We start from the raw sequence: 16,219 nt of genomic DNA on the forward strand, positions 1-16,219 counted from the left end.
CTGGTGATTCGTGATTTAAGATTATACTAGACAGTTTTTACCAAAAAAATATGCTTCGTTCTGGCCATAAAATGTTAACACGTGTTAATTTCAATCATCGATAAATACATTCGAGTCCTGATTTGAACTCAAACCACTCGACTTTTCCAGTAAGGGACTTCACATATTCCACATCAAATGTAACTTTGTTTATAAGTTTAAGTTTAAATGTATTTTGATGGTGGATTGAATCTTACCACGCATTCCCCTCTAATGCATATCCCATGTGGATCATCATAACTGCATGAGGTTCCATCCGCTACGATGTCTCCCATTGACACCACCATGTCCGTCTTCTTGGAAACGCAAAAGAGCTGGCACTTGAGAAATTCTGGGAAAAAACTTTGACGGTTTTTGATCAAAGATAAGATGAAAGTGTTTATCTGGGAAAATTTGTTTTCCGTTGCGGGATAAGTGACGCTCTTTGGGCGTTAAAGATAAAACGTTGATGTGGGTGCGACTTAAGATTAAATGACAACGATTTTTTTTATCAACAAGTGTTGTTTTAAGTCAAATAAGGACAAATTCCTCTAAGATTTCCAGCTGCAGCAGAAGCGTTTGAATCTCACCATTTTTTGACATAACGTTACCCAATGTCGTACAATAAAAGATTATAGATTGGATAATTTGCGAAATCAAAAGTAACGGATATCAGGGAAAAATCTTACGATAGTTGCACAAACATTGGGCAAAGTTTAATGATAAAAAAGAAAGTAGCGCTTTTTTGTAGATTTCACTTATTTACATGTAGGTTTTCTATATGCAATAGCATAAAAAATAAAAAAAAATATGTAAACTGTCAAACGTAGACACTTCAATGCAGGGTAAAAATGACTACGACAATTGATGAGATTGATCGCAAGTTGTGTTTTTTGTACATAATACGACAATTGTAAATCAAATGAATTAAGCCTTCTGCACGGAGGTGATTTGGACCAAACTTCGTAATTAGTCACTTTTTTGTCGTATTTTTAGTTAGTAAATCAAACTTTTGGGCTTTTTGGAAATGAAAACGGAACTCTGTATCTGCATATTTAAATACCTTTTGGATTTTCATAAGGAAGCCACTTGTGTCGCCTGTTATTGATCGTCACCCCATTGCTGTACATACATTGCTCGGCGCGATAATCCCGACCCTCAGGGCACGGACGCGTATTGCACAGGTCCGGATCCATATTCTGACCCACACAATTTCGACCGTTGTTTGATGGTCTAAAACACATACAAACTGGGGTTGGGCGAGGATTATTTAAAAGTCTCAAAAAGTTTTGTTTAAGTTTCAAATTTAACACAGTATTTTTTAGCGTACATTTTTCGCAGTTTAAGAAAAAAAAAGATATATATATTTTTAAAAAGAAAAATATATTTTAGGTGCTACGGAGTGAATTATTCTTTTAATGTTGAAAAACTGCAATTAAAAGGCACTACAAAACCCAATAGCAGTTAAAGAGTTTTTTTTTATACAAGTGCAAGGAATAAAACCATTTGCTTCATTGGTGCAGTGACCACTTTCCTATAAGCGTTAAAATACCATCAATAGTAAAGTAAGGCGAACAGTTCGATTTTGAACCCAAATTGGCCGAAAGGAAATGATATATCATTGTTTAACCAGGAAAACTGTTTACTATTGAAAAAGCGTATTGACAACCTGTCAACTAATGTCTGAAAAAATCTAGCTAAGGCAAAATGGGACCGAGGATCAAAGAGTCGTTTCGGGTCAATCGCGGACACCGTCATTCAAATTCTTCGCACTTACGGTGGGTTGTTGCACTTTCGTGTTCTGTACATTACACCGGTTCCACAAGTTCTTGAACATTCACCGTACGTTGACCATGGTCCCCAGTTTCCATCAACGACCTGATTGCTGTCGCGACGAACACAATGACTCTTGAAGCACCACTGTCAAATATAACCGAAATTGATGATGGGGATTTCAAATAAACAGACAGGTATACAAAGAAACAGCACTATTGCAGAGTCAGGCCAAAAGCAACTTTGAAAGGGTTACAGATGACTTATTTTGGGTTTTCATAATTTGTCAAATGTCACTAAGTAGTATGTTCCTAACGAGTACAATCCCAAAGGAGGGGCAGGGGCAATATGTTTTTTAAAGGACAATTGAGGTATTGATCAAAACTTTAACTGTGTTTTGTCGATTTTGCATTATTATCTAAACTAAAAGTAATTTTTAGTATCTTGTGAAAACCGTATCAGAGATTTTTTTAGCTGATAAGAAGTCACAATTTTTAATAATGGTGAGACTTTAGGTTTTTTAAGTAACTAATTTAGGCGTAGGCAAAAAAGGTTAAGGCACACTGCTCAAAAGCAAATGCGTTTTCCAAAAAGTTCGATATAGTCACAAAAGGGCTATTTATTTAAAAAGCTGTTTTCACTTCAAATTTTCCAACCAAAAACAACTTTTAGAAGTTAGCATATGCGCCCACCCCGCTCGTTCCACACCAAAGACAGAAAAACAAGAATATAAAGTTTTTAGCTCCCATTTCTGATTAACTTAAACTTTGCCGTTGGCTGAGATCAAAGAGAAGTATTTGCGCATTTCTTGTGGCTCGTCTCACTTCAGTTTGTGTTCGCGGGTTGTTAAAGCGTGCTACAGCCAAGATATGCCACTCGACTTCTTCCGCTTCTACCAACTCGTCAACGGCCGTGTATGTAAAATTAGCGAGCTAGGTGTTTTTAACGTTAAGTACCGTTAACCTTTTTTGTGGTGAAAAGTAAAGTGGGTTTCTTAGCTCGTTTTGGCATTTCGTGTAAATGCACTTAAATGTTTAACAAGACGGAAGCTCTTAGGAATTCCAAACGTAAACTGACATTTTTGCAAGTGTTGCGGCTACAAGGTGTTTTAAACCGACCACGACAAACACGTTTCAGTTTATCATTTTATAAAAGAAACAATTGGGATGGTTTCAAGATTCAATTCTGAAGTAGTTTTATGCTGGTAAAGTCCAATTTTTATGGCTTATACTGTGAGCGATCTAAATCAAAAGAAACATCAGTGAAGTTAAATCTTAACAAAATTCTGTTTTACATGGCTGCATGTTACCCTTGCAACCCCTAAGTATGCGTCACATAAAAGCGTTCAAAATTCTTCCAAATTCCACACAATTCCTGTTTTGATTGCAGCTTGAGATTAGATATTTTAATTTGAAGCTTTACTGACACAACCAGCTGTTATACTGGCGAGAAAGACTCTCAGATGACAAGGGGTTCACACGCACCAGCCCACGATCAACGGATAGGGGTAAACAGATTATGACAAGTGAGGGGTAACAGGTGGGACAAGGGGCTTTTGAAAAGAACACGCGACACCTGGGGCCGGTTGGGTAACGCTTTTTTTCAAATACGGTTGTCTAAGAGATTTTTCTGCACGGGCCTGTGAATTTTTACGTGTTGTGTTTTGCAAAGGTGTTAATGCCTTAACTTAATCGCAGCCCAGCAAACAAGCCTAAAGTTCAACCACACTCTACAACAGGGGTGGGGAACCTACTTTATATCGCGGGCCGCATGAATTGCACAACATTTTCGGGCGGGCCAAATATTTTTTTATTTTCAAAATCCATGTAAAATACCCGAAGCACATAAGTGGTTTTATATTTCATCGCTCCAGATTTGATTTTTTTGCTGTTACATGTTTGCAACTAACAAGGCATACAGGTTTATCACTTATTTCGACTTAAAAGTAATAGTTTGTCCATTGTTTCTGGAACACCGTAGCTCCATTATACCCATCTGTTTTTTTTTTCAAGGATATATTTTTAAGGATCCACGCTAATAGCCCTCACACCATTTTAAAACTAACACCACATGGCAAATGATTTGTTGCTGCAAGGAGAGGCAATCGAGTGACTGTTACGTCACAAATATAGCAAGTGGTTGAATATAGCAAGTGTGGCAATTTTTAGAAGTTTGGCGTCATATTGTGGAATGGGAAGATTACCAGTAATGTCGAAGTCGTTTCAAGGAAATATTTGTACATAAACATTTTATTGTTTTTTTATGCAATGTTGTATACTGTACTTAAACAGAATTGTGACAGGGGCCACATTAAAAAGACAAGCGGGCCAAATGTGGCCCGCGGGCCGCAGTTTCCCCACCCCTGCTCTACAACATGATAACTGCATTAGCGTTAATTACCTAACAGGCCAGTGGTGTATTGTTTTTTCATTATTTCCTACCAGAAACCTTCTTTAATTTCCCTAGGTAGCGTATTAGATTAGCATGTTACACCAAGTTCACGATTTCAATTGATAAGTCTAAACAATTGGAGTGAACCAACAATACATTGGAGTTACAGAATAGAGGCCATAACTTACCATATTATCGCCACATTCTGTTCCATCAACCGGTGGACCTTTCTTAGTTTTACAAAAGTGTGGGTTGTCAGCGTGACTGCACCATAACGTTTTGCAGAAGTCAACGTTGGGAAACTGCAAAACAGCAAAAAGTAATTTTAGTGCAAATACTTATGTGATGAAGCTCATGATATACAATACATTCAGGTTTGGGCCGGGTTTAATTTTTGGTTTGAATAAAATTTAAATTTTGGTTTAAAAAGACTTGCTTCAGTTAATCCAACTTTCGGACCTATACGTGTGTATTATTAAATGTGGTTTCAGGTTCTTAATGAAAACAGAGTAATAATATATTCCGCATACCAACCGCCAATAAAAAAATATAAATATACATAGTTTTATTTTTGCCTTCCATATCTTTATCAATCCACAATAGGCCTAATCAAGTATCTCTAATATATAAAGTGAAGAATGTTAACACAATGAAACCTTAAACCTTAAGGAACGGATGCCCGACTAGAGATTGTCACCAAGCCAAGATCGGGAGAGGCGAATGATGCGAAACAAACCAGCGACAGAAATAGAAACTGTTGCAATCGGCCTGGTGCTTGACCCCAAAGCAATTACAACTTCATCGAGCGCAATATACAAGCTACTTAAGCGTCATTGCTCTATTTGGCGCCCCATCTTGTGCAGTGACATGCATTGCCTAATTCAATTAGTCACCGGGGGTCAATTCTGAGCGCCGCGGGATTTGGGCTACGAATTATCCGCGGAATTACCAAACAACTGTTAGCAACCAATGCTGCAATGGTATAAACAAGCACAAAATGTGTCTTACAAGGTGTGATTGGTCAAGGATAAATTTTGGATTTAAAATCTTATCCTATACGTTTCCAACCTTTGAATGCATGTTTCGATTGTTACATTTACAATTCGAAGCTTATAGTGCTTATTCGAATCTTTAAATGTAAGGTACACATCTACATTTATGAACTATAAATACACGTTTCGAATCTTTCCATATTTTGGATAATTAAAAACGCTGCATATTGTATTATTGTATTCAAGGCCATCATATGGTGGTGCTTGACAGTGACGATAATTAAGAAACGTTCACTTAAGTAATTGCAATGTGTGCTGTTTGTAATGGGAAACGCCTTATCGTCGCAGAAAAACGCTTTCAAATCGATAACAAGTGAAAGCTTTTGTTCTAGAGTGTTTAGTAACCACTGACCTATGTTTAGCTCTAAAATATTAGAGGTTGTGTTTGCCTAATGAATAGCGATGAGAAAAGCGCCCAAATGTATAAACACTTGCTTGCTATGATATCCAAAACTGTCACGGCTATCTAAAGAATGTATTTAAAGCGTAATGTGTGTACAATACTAAAGCGGTATCTGGGAATCAATCTTTATGGCGACTCAAATCGCCCAATAAACACCACATGGGCTCTAATGGAATGGACGAAAAGCAGCTGAGATTGTTTATTGCAAACGTGGTCTGATTGAGGATTGTTGATTGGAAATAGGCTTCGTTGAATCAGGTTTGTTATGGGTGTGATCTAGTATCCGATTATTGGTCGGAACTCTGATAAAATTCCACGATTACGTGTGGCTACCTGTTTTTCCGTGCTTAAGGTCAGTCGAGTTTACTATGAATGGAAAAGCCTGAGAAAACAAGTCAACGTTGCTACATTTTTTCGCCTTTTGAACAACTAACACTTGCAGTGAAAGTACAGTTTATAGAGCAAGCCTTCTTAAATGCAAGTTTATGCCTAAACACCAATGTTAAAAAAAAGAATTTGTTACATAAAACGTTAAAGAAAGGTAAACAATTTAAAGAAAGACAAAGACATTTTTTATTGATTGAATGAAGGCACATTTAGGATTTGTTAGATTTCCAATCTTTTTTAACAATCCAAATATGCATTTGTTAAACTTACAAACAATTAGGTTGTACTATCACGTTTCGTTGACAAAAATACTGGAATGTTTGCTAGCAAACGGTTTAAAACAACCTGAGTACATCGAACCAAGTACCGAAGATACCAGAGCCTGGTAATTTTTTTAACCAAAGCAAAAAACCCACGATCAGTCAACACTAGGTCCAAAGCCCTTGTAACCGAAGAAGCAGCAAGTAGTCACATCAAAAAAGCGTTACAAGTTCACAGGTGAAACAGGAACGGACCCAGAAGGCAAACCCACGACAGCCAACACATATAAACTCCACGGGAGAGCAGTCAGCGGGTTAGAGGTGGCATTCCGTAGCCGAAACTAATCAAAACAACACCAACTTACCGCTGTACAACGTCGATATCCTTGGCCAAAGTCAAAACGGCACTGATCGTCAACTGAGTATCGAATACCTGGATACAAGGGGGTTGGGCCCCAGTGGGGCATGTGTGGGTCATCCATCAGACAGCGGAAGTCCCTGGGGGTGAAATAAAATAAACGACTTTAGATGGCATTTTATTTAGTGACCAATGCCACTGGTTGATGGTATGTTTACGGTTATTAAAGATGCCTAGGCGTTTAGGCAGAAATAATGCGTCTTTGATAGCGTCTTTTTGGTGGCTTTTGGTGGGTGTTTGGTGGGTATTTGGTGGGTGGGTATTTGGGTCTTTAAACGTCCCGGCAAATTTTGGAAGATTGTAATTATACATGTTGATGAATAAAAAATATTTAAAAAATATTTTTTGTACTAAACTATTTGGAGCTTGAAAAACGATTTTCTACGTTTTTACACAAATACAAAATTCCTCTTTTGGTTAAAATATTCAAACACTCTCTCAAAGTGTTTGTCAAAGACTTCCTAGCAACTAATGCATGGCTGGAATTAAAGGAAACTGAAATGAGTGTTGATGTGATTTTAGGTGCGGTTGTTTCCATCGTCCTTGAACTTGACTCCCACGAATTCCAGGCATTGCTAGCATCGCTTATGGTGTAGCCATGTTTGTTTACTACACAGCATGTTTGACAATACGTGGTGTATCAGATGTACAGACACCTGGCAATTGTTACAAATACTCTTAACTTGCGAACTTGCGAACTTGCGACACCATCCTGTTATGGCTTACGTGTACGAAATTTGTAATTCTTAAGCCCGTTTTGCCTAGGCTACAAGCCTTTTTTTTAAATGGGTATTTGTGGAATTTCTTGATTTTATTTTCATTCTGTTTCTGTTCGAATACTTTTTCGAAGATATTTTGATTACCTTTCACGACTTAGCTAAAAACGGAGACTTCACAGGCATATTGCCCAAATGAAAATTTCTGATGCAACAGGGCCACAGACAAGTTTTTGATGTATTGCACAAATATATGGTGCAATACAATTGATGGTTAAGTGATAATTACCCGATATTGGCCAATAGTTCCTGTTGACTGCACCTCGACCAATGATATCTGTGAAACGCTGCCTGCACCAACGGAGCCATGATTGATCCCATACTTGTTTCATCTCCACATTTGTTCCCTTCGCCGTCGTGGTCCATTCCTAGACTGAGAAGTATGGCATTATGTGAAATTACGTTCTAACGTGTACGTATAGAGAGGAAAAGTGGTTGTTTGTGTGTGTGTGTGAGAGAGAGAGAGAGTGAGTGAGTGAGTAAAAGAGCCAAGTTAGTAAGTACAAGAGTTAAGTGAGTGAGTGAGTGAGTGAGTGAGTGAGTGAGTGAGTGAGTAAAAGAGCTAAGTTAGTAAGTACAAGAGTTAAGTGATAAGTGAGTGAGTGAGTGAGTGAGTAAAAGAGCTAAGTTAGTAAGTACAAGAGAGTGAGTGATAAGTGAGTGAGTGAGTGAGTGACTGAGTGAGTGAGTAAAAGAGCTAAGTTAGTAAGTACAAGAGTTAAGTGATAAGTGAGTGAGTGAGTGAGTAAAAGAGCTAAGTTAGTAAGTACAAGAGAGTGAGTGAGTGAAATTTGCACAATATATGCGTAAAATAATTTGCTTAACACATGTGTGAATGAGGGAATGTTTATGTTAGTGAGTCACGAAGCTCTGCCAAATATATCCGCAATCAACTCCAATTAGGCCTAAAAATGGGCACAGCCACTAGCTAATGGATTTACACGCCCCTTGTGTACGCCCCTTTCCAATATCGAATACAGGATGCCAATTAAACAAAGTCAAGTAACGATTTGACGGGGAATCGGCACATATCATCAACTATTTGGGGAGTGTTCAGACAATCCGACATTGGTGGAATGACCTTTGACACCCAAGGGCCACAAATAGGTATCGTGATAGAATTTTAAGCGCTTTTGCCCATATAACCGTTCGCATCTGGTTATGGGTTAGCCGGGCGGGGCATTCACACCCCGTAAAAGAGGGTCATTTAATTTCATTGGTCTCCGAAATCCCGTTTACTTAGTGGGACCCATGGGTCACGTTGACTAAACACTGGTCAGCGTTCCAAACAATCCAGGAGTATGACTCGAAAAAATATTTCCACTATAGCGTTTTTTTTTTACTTAACATTCCCAAACAAATTGTTGTTAAGTCAAATGTACTACAGGCCGATGCCAATCGGTCTAAAGCAATAGTTTTTTTCTATAACTTTACCTTCTATATACAATTTTTCAACATGTCAGAAAAAAATTATGTGTATTTTCAAAATCTGTATTTTGAGCGGAAATTATTTTTTGTCAAGACGATAAGATAACAAATTACAAATACCATGAAAAATAGTCCAAAAACTTACACTTCACCATAAAAAACTAAAACGATTGCACAGAATTTACCCTTATTTGTTAGAAAACCTTTTTCTTGTCAACCTTTAAAGGCCAGTTAAAAAAAACTCTTCGGTACAATTTTCAACATAAAGTTTTGGCTTGTGGTTGCAGGGCCTATTTAGTCTAATTAAAAGTAACACGATCAAGAACAATAGCAGATGCCTAATCTACTCTTTCGGCTCTGCGATAACGAAGCTCAGATCACTTAAACGATAAAAAAACGTTGAAGGTTAGTAACACGGTGTATACATGTGAACCTGACGCCATGTTTATGTTGAACTAAGTACCGAATACGAGGTCAACGAAAGAGGTCACGTTTCGGGGTCAAAGGTCATTAAAGTTCAACTCTGGACATGGGGATCTGAGAAGTTGTAAAGTTTGCGTAAAAAATAAATATGAAAAAAAGCGACTGAGGAATTGGGAAAGTATGTGCAATATCTAGTTTAAAAAGTCGAAATTGGCAAACGTGTTATTTACGAATATATTAATGGGGGTCAAATAGTTTCGAATGAATGCATTTGTGGCGACAAAAAAATGTAAGATCTGTTTGCAGATGCAAACGTGATAACAACTTAGAAGATTGCGGAAAAAGGAGATTTTTTTTGTAACTTACACGTGTCCAGTTTCGTGAGCAATCACAAATGCGGACGAAAAACCGTCTTCATGGTTGAGTGAGCAGCTTCTCAATCGGTCGCACATCGCTGTCACGTGAGCATAACCTGTAAAGAAAGAACAAAAGGTTTTGGGTAAAAAATTAAAAAAATCAAAACTCAAAAAATATTTTATACTAAAGTTGCATATAGGATTTTAACTACCTAGTTGAGAACGATATTAAACGTACACCGAGTCTTGTATAAGGTTGGAAAGTAGGTATAATATCGCAGTTCTACTTTAAAAAAAGTGGCCATTACTCGGGTTACAGAAAAAAATGAAGCGACTGAATCGACTGCATTATTCAGTAGCCGTTTTAGTTGTGGTACCAACTTATAAAAACGAATTTATGAAAAACTTTGTGAAAAAACAAAACACGAAACAGCAGTTCGTATGGAATTGAAAAAATGTTTTCCGGGTTATCTTGTAACACACTGTGAGCAGCTTGACTATTTGAAGCATGAAAAACAATTTTTATGAACGACTATTTTTTAAGAAACATATCAAAAATCCAGAATATGGGCAGATATGTTCTGGTTTACAAATGCGACCAGCTGGCAGAGGTTTAGTTGCTTGGCAACCTGCAGCGGAAGTCAAATTTGACAAATGACGTCACCCAGCCCCCTGCTGTGTAATTTCCCACGCTATACAACTTCCGCAGGCGACAGACGGAAACCCGAAAGTTACAACACAAACAAAAAGAACTACAGACGTACAATGCAGCCAGCAACTTGCTTTCAGAGTTTTTACAACTCTAGAGCCAGAAACTCCAGGGAAACCAGCAACGCGACAACAAGGGGCTAAAACTCATTTGTAAGACTGAAAATTGGGTTGCTTTCCAATACGATACGTGGTTATTTGTCAGGAAGCTCTTGGATGCGTACAAGGGGAGTTCAAATCAAAGGTTCAAGTCACGTAGGGGTCGTTGGTCCTGTACAAGGGGTCGTTGGTCCTGACGAAATAATGAACAATTTGGACTTTGCTTCGAAAGTGACATACCGTCTGGGTGAGGGCAATAAGTGACGGTAGTTCAAACCGAGTAAACTGACATAGGTAGATTACAATGGGCAATGTTTTGCTGCGTTGCATCATTTGTTTTGAGTGTAAGTTACCTGATGCAAAGCATTGACATCAACAGCTAGCAATTGTTGGCAATTTGTGAGTGCTCCAATGCCCTTAACGCGACAATTTCAACAACTAACTTGATATCAAACTGACAGAGTGCCATTAGATGTGTCCAAAAATATCCCGTAAAGCGCTAATTCCAAAGGTCGATGGCACCAAATCGCGGATGCAGAAAATCTCTACTGTAAACAGCAAGTGTGAGATCTTATGCAACTTAAAATCAGATGGGATCTACAAAGGCTTTGGCGGGATCGTTGCCGTCCGCTACAGGCGGTTCCATTCCAAAATAGGCGGTGTCGAATGGCCTCACTTGCCGATAAACATCGCTCCAATCGGATGCAACTAACGATGAGCGCGTGTGTAGTTGAGATAAGTAAAAGCCTCTGCTTCATGTGGTTACCAAACGTCGTATCTTTGCCACTTCAGTGTGCATTAAGGTTACGGCGACACTGCGGTCGGTGAATGCATTCGAGAGGCAACCGATTAGCTTTACCAAGCGCTGGGAAATCTCTGAGTCAGCGGTAAAGTTTGTTTTTGAATGACAAACCGACTTAGTGCGGACGAAATGATTCTGTACACAATTGCGCGATTTCCCTTTCTTTGATCGAACCCCGTGATTTTGACTTTATTATGCTGCATTTTTCCCACACACGTTTTCGTTTGGTATCATTGAAAATACTATCTCCTATCGCTCAACTATGGATGATTTCGTGTAAATGTGTAGTGCAGGAAACAAATATATTTTTTGCAGCATATGATAGAAGTGCTAGGACAATTTTGGACCTAGTTTATTATTATATTGAGTTATACATCTTTTGGGCACTAAAATAAGATGGCATGAGTATTTGCCGAAACGTTTGAATAATAAAGCATGTCGCATTTTACGTCAGATTGGGCCGTTATATATTTATCATCAAACTTATGAACAGCTCCGTGTAGAGTGTTCTAAAATATAGAACTATAATTACTTTATAATTTTAGTTCACCGCAGGGTAAACACATTTTTTAAAACAACCCTTTTTGAAAACTTTAATCAATATTATCACTGTAGCAAAAGTTTCCCCAGCCCAAAAATAAACTTTGAAATAAATCTATCAAATGCCAGTTTAAGTGCATCAGTTAACCCATAATGAAGGATAAATATTTACAAATAGAGTCACCTATTTTTATTGGCTAACTACGAACGACAATACTTGAAACCCTCTGCGTTAAATGGTCCCAGAACATTTTTTTAAATAGTCATAACAGCGCGGTCAATTAGACGTGCATAAGCAAACAATGTTTCTCCTTTCAAAAGACCTATTAGCCACTGTGATTGATAGCAAGTCTCTATTTCATATAAACAACTATTTTAAACGAGTGCTTGGTAGTTTATTTTTAGATTTTAAGTGCTAAAAGCAAACCGATACGTGTTACAAAAGGCATTAGAACATGGGTAAAAAATGTGTAATGTCTATGGCATTTGTCAAGCTTGACCCCAGGAGCAAATTGCGACCCAGGGAGTTTAAATCCGCCGAGGTTTCGCGCTCAAAAAGCCGCAGAAGATGAGCATGGTGTCCGATTTCACTTGCACCCCTGACCGCAAGTCGCTGTGCGGTATTTCCACGAATACATTCCAAATAGCAATACGAGTGACAGCCACTTTTGTTTCTGATTTATTCGTTTTGCACAAGTTTGAAATTCTCTGTACACAGTTTTTGAAACTCTTGTTCTTACGAACAAAATAATTTTCTTAAAATTGTGATGTTTTGTTTCATTAAATGTGCAAATCGAAAAAAATGGTAAAATTGTATACACCAGTGCAATCCTGAAAAAATTCACTGTACATTAAAATAAAAATCCCTTTTAATTTTTTGTAAAGTAATTTGAATTTGTAGCCTTCGGATGATATATTTCATGAAGCAATTTAAAACACGTGAAAAAGCGGATTTCAAATTGCCGAAAAAAATGTGTTTGTATTACATTTTTGATGGTTCAGCGGAAAGATCCATTTTCCGTTTTTAAACTGCACTTTGTCATTCTAATCCAAAGGGATGGGCAGGCGGCGATATAATCAAATCAGCAGATTCTCCTAACGGCAATCACCTGTTGGCCTACTCACGAAAACGATAAACGCAAGCATTTGCTAACATTGCTCAAATCTACGTCACTTTATATCTAACACTGGTCAACGCTACTCAAAGGGCCAGGTCAGCAGATTTACCACGAAATTGCATTCATATTATGCATGATGTCATCTCTGCATACACACGCCTCCAAGACTATTTATGGTGATCAACAGCGTACAAGTCTCAATAGTAAGTCGATTGCTATTCAATCTACAGGCTATTGGACATCGCGAAGTAATATTGCAATGGCTGAGCGTTTTCTATTAAGGGGAGGATGACTGAACTCAATGGCAATGCTGGCTGTCTTGGGTTCATTTTGTCTGCCATGTATCCCACTTCTGAAGCATTGCAAAAGTTAATTGGATGCAAGCAATACCTCATAAGGGACTAATGTACTGGGTTTTGACCCTTTGCGACACAAAAAAAAGTTTATGGGGTAACTATCAATAGGTAACCTCTATTGCCCCAAAGGTACAACGTCGTGGTCACGGAAAACTTAACTATACAAAAGAGCTGACGTAGCAAATAGATTGTTACTTGCATACCGAACCATTTTCAGGTTTTCGTATCTGTTCAAAACTTTTAGTCAGTCATATGTTTGACATGGGTATAATAAAGCGACAGAAAACGAAGCTACATCACCAGCATATTTCAGTGATAAAAAAAACATTGAGTACATTTTTTTGTTTTCGTAGTAACTTCTGGAAAATCAACATTGTTTATCATATTAATTATTTCGTACTGTCCAAAGTCAAGAAGAAAAACACAAACAACCTATCCATCATTAAAGCAAAAAAGAATTCAATTCGAGAAACTCGCCTGCTGGACCAAAAGTCCTCCTCGTAAGGAAGATGCTGTTGTCAGGGCGACGATTGTTGGATGGAGGATCCTTCTTGAAAATGTCATTCGCCCATTTGCACACGTTCATCAGACTCGTGGATGCTTGCTTGGGGATGATTAATCTGTTCGACTGACGTCATAAACAAAAAGAAAATACGTCACAGCTCGCGTTGATTAAGTTTATGCGGTAAGTGTTAATTTGTTACACAGACGTCACAATGAGCAAACCGACGTCATTCACATAATACGTAATGCACCAAGCAACCCAGATTTACAGTGGTTTTGACCACACATAAATTACCTTCCAGAATGACGTCAAAATGAGCAAACATTTACGTCATAATTCCCGTAAAACGCGACTACCTCAACAGTTTATGATGTAGTGTTATTGATCTTGCTGAAATTGGTTTCAAAAGTTTCAAGTTTAGGTCGTTTTCGGCGAGAGAAAACCACCTGTAAGATGTGATATATTGCCCCTGGAAAGTAAATTACTATACTCTGTGCTATTTGCGTGTAACTGCATATCCAATGTTTGTGTTCATTGCGATGAACACAAACACGTTCTCACTTGTGTAAGAACGATTTGAATAATAAACGTGCAGTGCAGCCGCAAAAATACATCAAAGCAGTTAAGGTAGATGAAAGAAATCCGATTTTTTATGCCAAGTGCGTCAATTTTGGCGCACAAGCCTTTGCGGTTATGGACGACTAATGCGCTTGGTGGCAATTTTGTCCAAGTTCAAAGCTTCTGATGCGGAATTTAAAGGTGAAAAGGTACAATCTGCATTGTGTGAGAAAAGTGTTGCAAAACCGCCAAGTGTTTTTTCCACAAAGTGTGCTTTACTTATTGCTGAGTTCTCAAACGCTTTGTAACATACTCTCGAGAACGTTTTCTGTCTATTTCCTTCCACCTTCTTTTAGACTTTTTTTCTTTTACCCTTTTAACGCATTCTGTGACCTAAGTTTAATTGTAACATTTTTTCATGGGGTTCGAAAGAGTTTTATGTCTGTATATGGGTCAGCGCGCCGGACCATTCGGCCAAGTTCCTGCCCTTTCGTTGTAACATATGAATAAAAAAGTTGATTCGACCCTAATACTGGAAAAAAGTTCACAACCACCAAGTAAGTTCTCGCAAACCAAAAAGCTACTAGGCCGATTTCGATTTCAATTAAAAACTATTTCAAATACAACCACGCAGTGAATTTTCGCTAAAAATCTGATTACAAAATGTCAAACTTATAATCTCACCCCAATCAGCTCTGTAAATTTATATCAGTAGTTTCTAGTACTTTATTTGGGCATAGCATCCTAAATCGAAGGCTATAGATTGTACAGTGATAATTTTGCGGTGCAAACAGCATCTATTTTGTGTCAACATTGACTTTTGCTGCAACGGAGATTTAAAGCGAGTCCAAAAAGCGGAAACCGATACAGGAAATGTTACAGAACTGATAACTGATGATAATTGATAAAGTCTCAGCGGAACAGCAGCTAAACGTTTTTTTATTGCCCATATAATTAACGAAACATTTCATTTATCAAAGTCAAGGCATAAGGTTGAATGTAACTGTTAACAGCAGTTTTTTTTGTTTTATTGTATTTGGTGAAACTAGTGGACTATATGACTACGTTCCCTGATAAAACGCTGATTGATCACACATAGATTGGCCCTGAATTTATGCACAATGCAACACGCGAGGCCCGCACAATGTTGTCACTTTTATGGCATATATGTAGCTTTCTCACTGGTACATCATCCATTAAACAAAGAGATCTGCATTTAGCAACTTTAAATGCATTAGTAGGAGTTGCTCCTGTTCGACCTAATTTGTATTGTTTACTAATGCCAATGAGAATTGGTGCCGTTAAGCACACCGCTACATTACCTGCTGGTGAATAAAGCGGCCATAAAATCGGCTTACGTGGTCCAACTTCCGTTGTGCTACAAGTTTTGTGCGACCATACTTAGGTTCAGGTTTGAAAACTAGTTTAACCGAATGTGCTCGTTTATGCAAATAAATAATGATTGATGATTTTTTGCCTTTGTGGGTTTCAGAAATTAAGTTTGATTTGTGTGTTTGCATAAAACGATATTTGTAGGATTGTGATGTTTTGGCGAAGGTGGCTCAACGGATTGCACTTAATGTCTGGAGGTTTGCTTTTATATTTCTAAGGATCATACTACCGTAGCAATCAGAAAGATTTATGGAAAAAGATAGGTTTTTGAAGTAATATCTTGAATTATATTTTTTTTAATTATACGAATTATAAATAAATTTTGTCTACACACCCAATACTGTTACTAACGAAAAAATATTTTACAATTTGTTCGTGGAATTAGGAAATATTCTGCCCACCTTGTTTAACCAATATTTTTCAGACTTTTTTATTCCAACAACATTAGAATCGTCT

At 37.8% G+C, this 16,219-nt stretch overlaps 1 protein-coding gene across 2 annotated transcripts in view; it reads right to left on the minus strand.

The window, feature by feature from the left end:
* Positions 1-16,219, minus strand: part of LOC145205426 (A disintegrin and metalloproteinase with thrombospondin motifs 3-like) — a 42,010-nt gene that overhangs the window by 12,941 nt on the left and 12,850 nt on the right. For both annotated transcript variants that reach the window (XM_080078148.1, XM_080078149.1), the window contains exons 8-15: positions 13,786-13,936; positions 9,696-9,801; positions 7,708-7,851; positions 6,650-6,782; positions 4,371-4,484; positions 1,796-1,938; positions 1,082-1,251; positions 237-370 (exon numbers count right to left, since the gene is read on the minus strand). In XM_080078148.1, the coding sequence (XP_079934274.1) occupies positions 237-370; positions 1,082-1,251; positions 1,796-1,938; positions 4,371-4,484; positions 6,650-6,782; positions 7,708-7,851; positions 9,696-9,801; positions 13,786-13,936 (1,095 nt within the window). The remainder of the gene's footprint in view (positions 1-236; positions 371-1,081; positions 1,252-1,795; positions 1,939-4,370; positions 4,485-6,649; positions 6,783-7,707; positions 7,852-9,695; positions 9,802-13,785; positions 13,937-16,219) is intronic.

The sequence above is a fragment of the Phallusia mammillata genome, chromosome 8 (genome assembly GCF_965637545.1).
Source record: "Phallusia mammillata chromosome 8, kaPhaMamm4.hap1.1, whole genome shotgun sequence".
Classification (NCBI taxonomy): Eukaryota; Metazoa; Chordata; class Ascidiacea; order Phlebobranchia; family Ascidiidae; genus Phallusia; species Phallusia mammillata.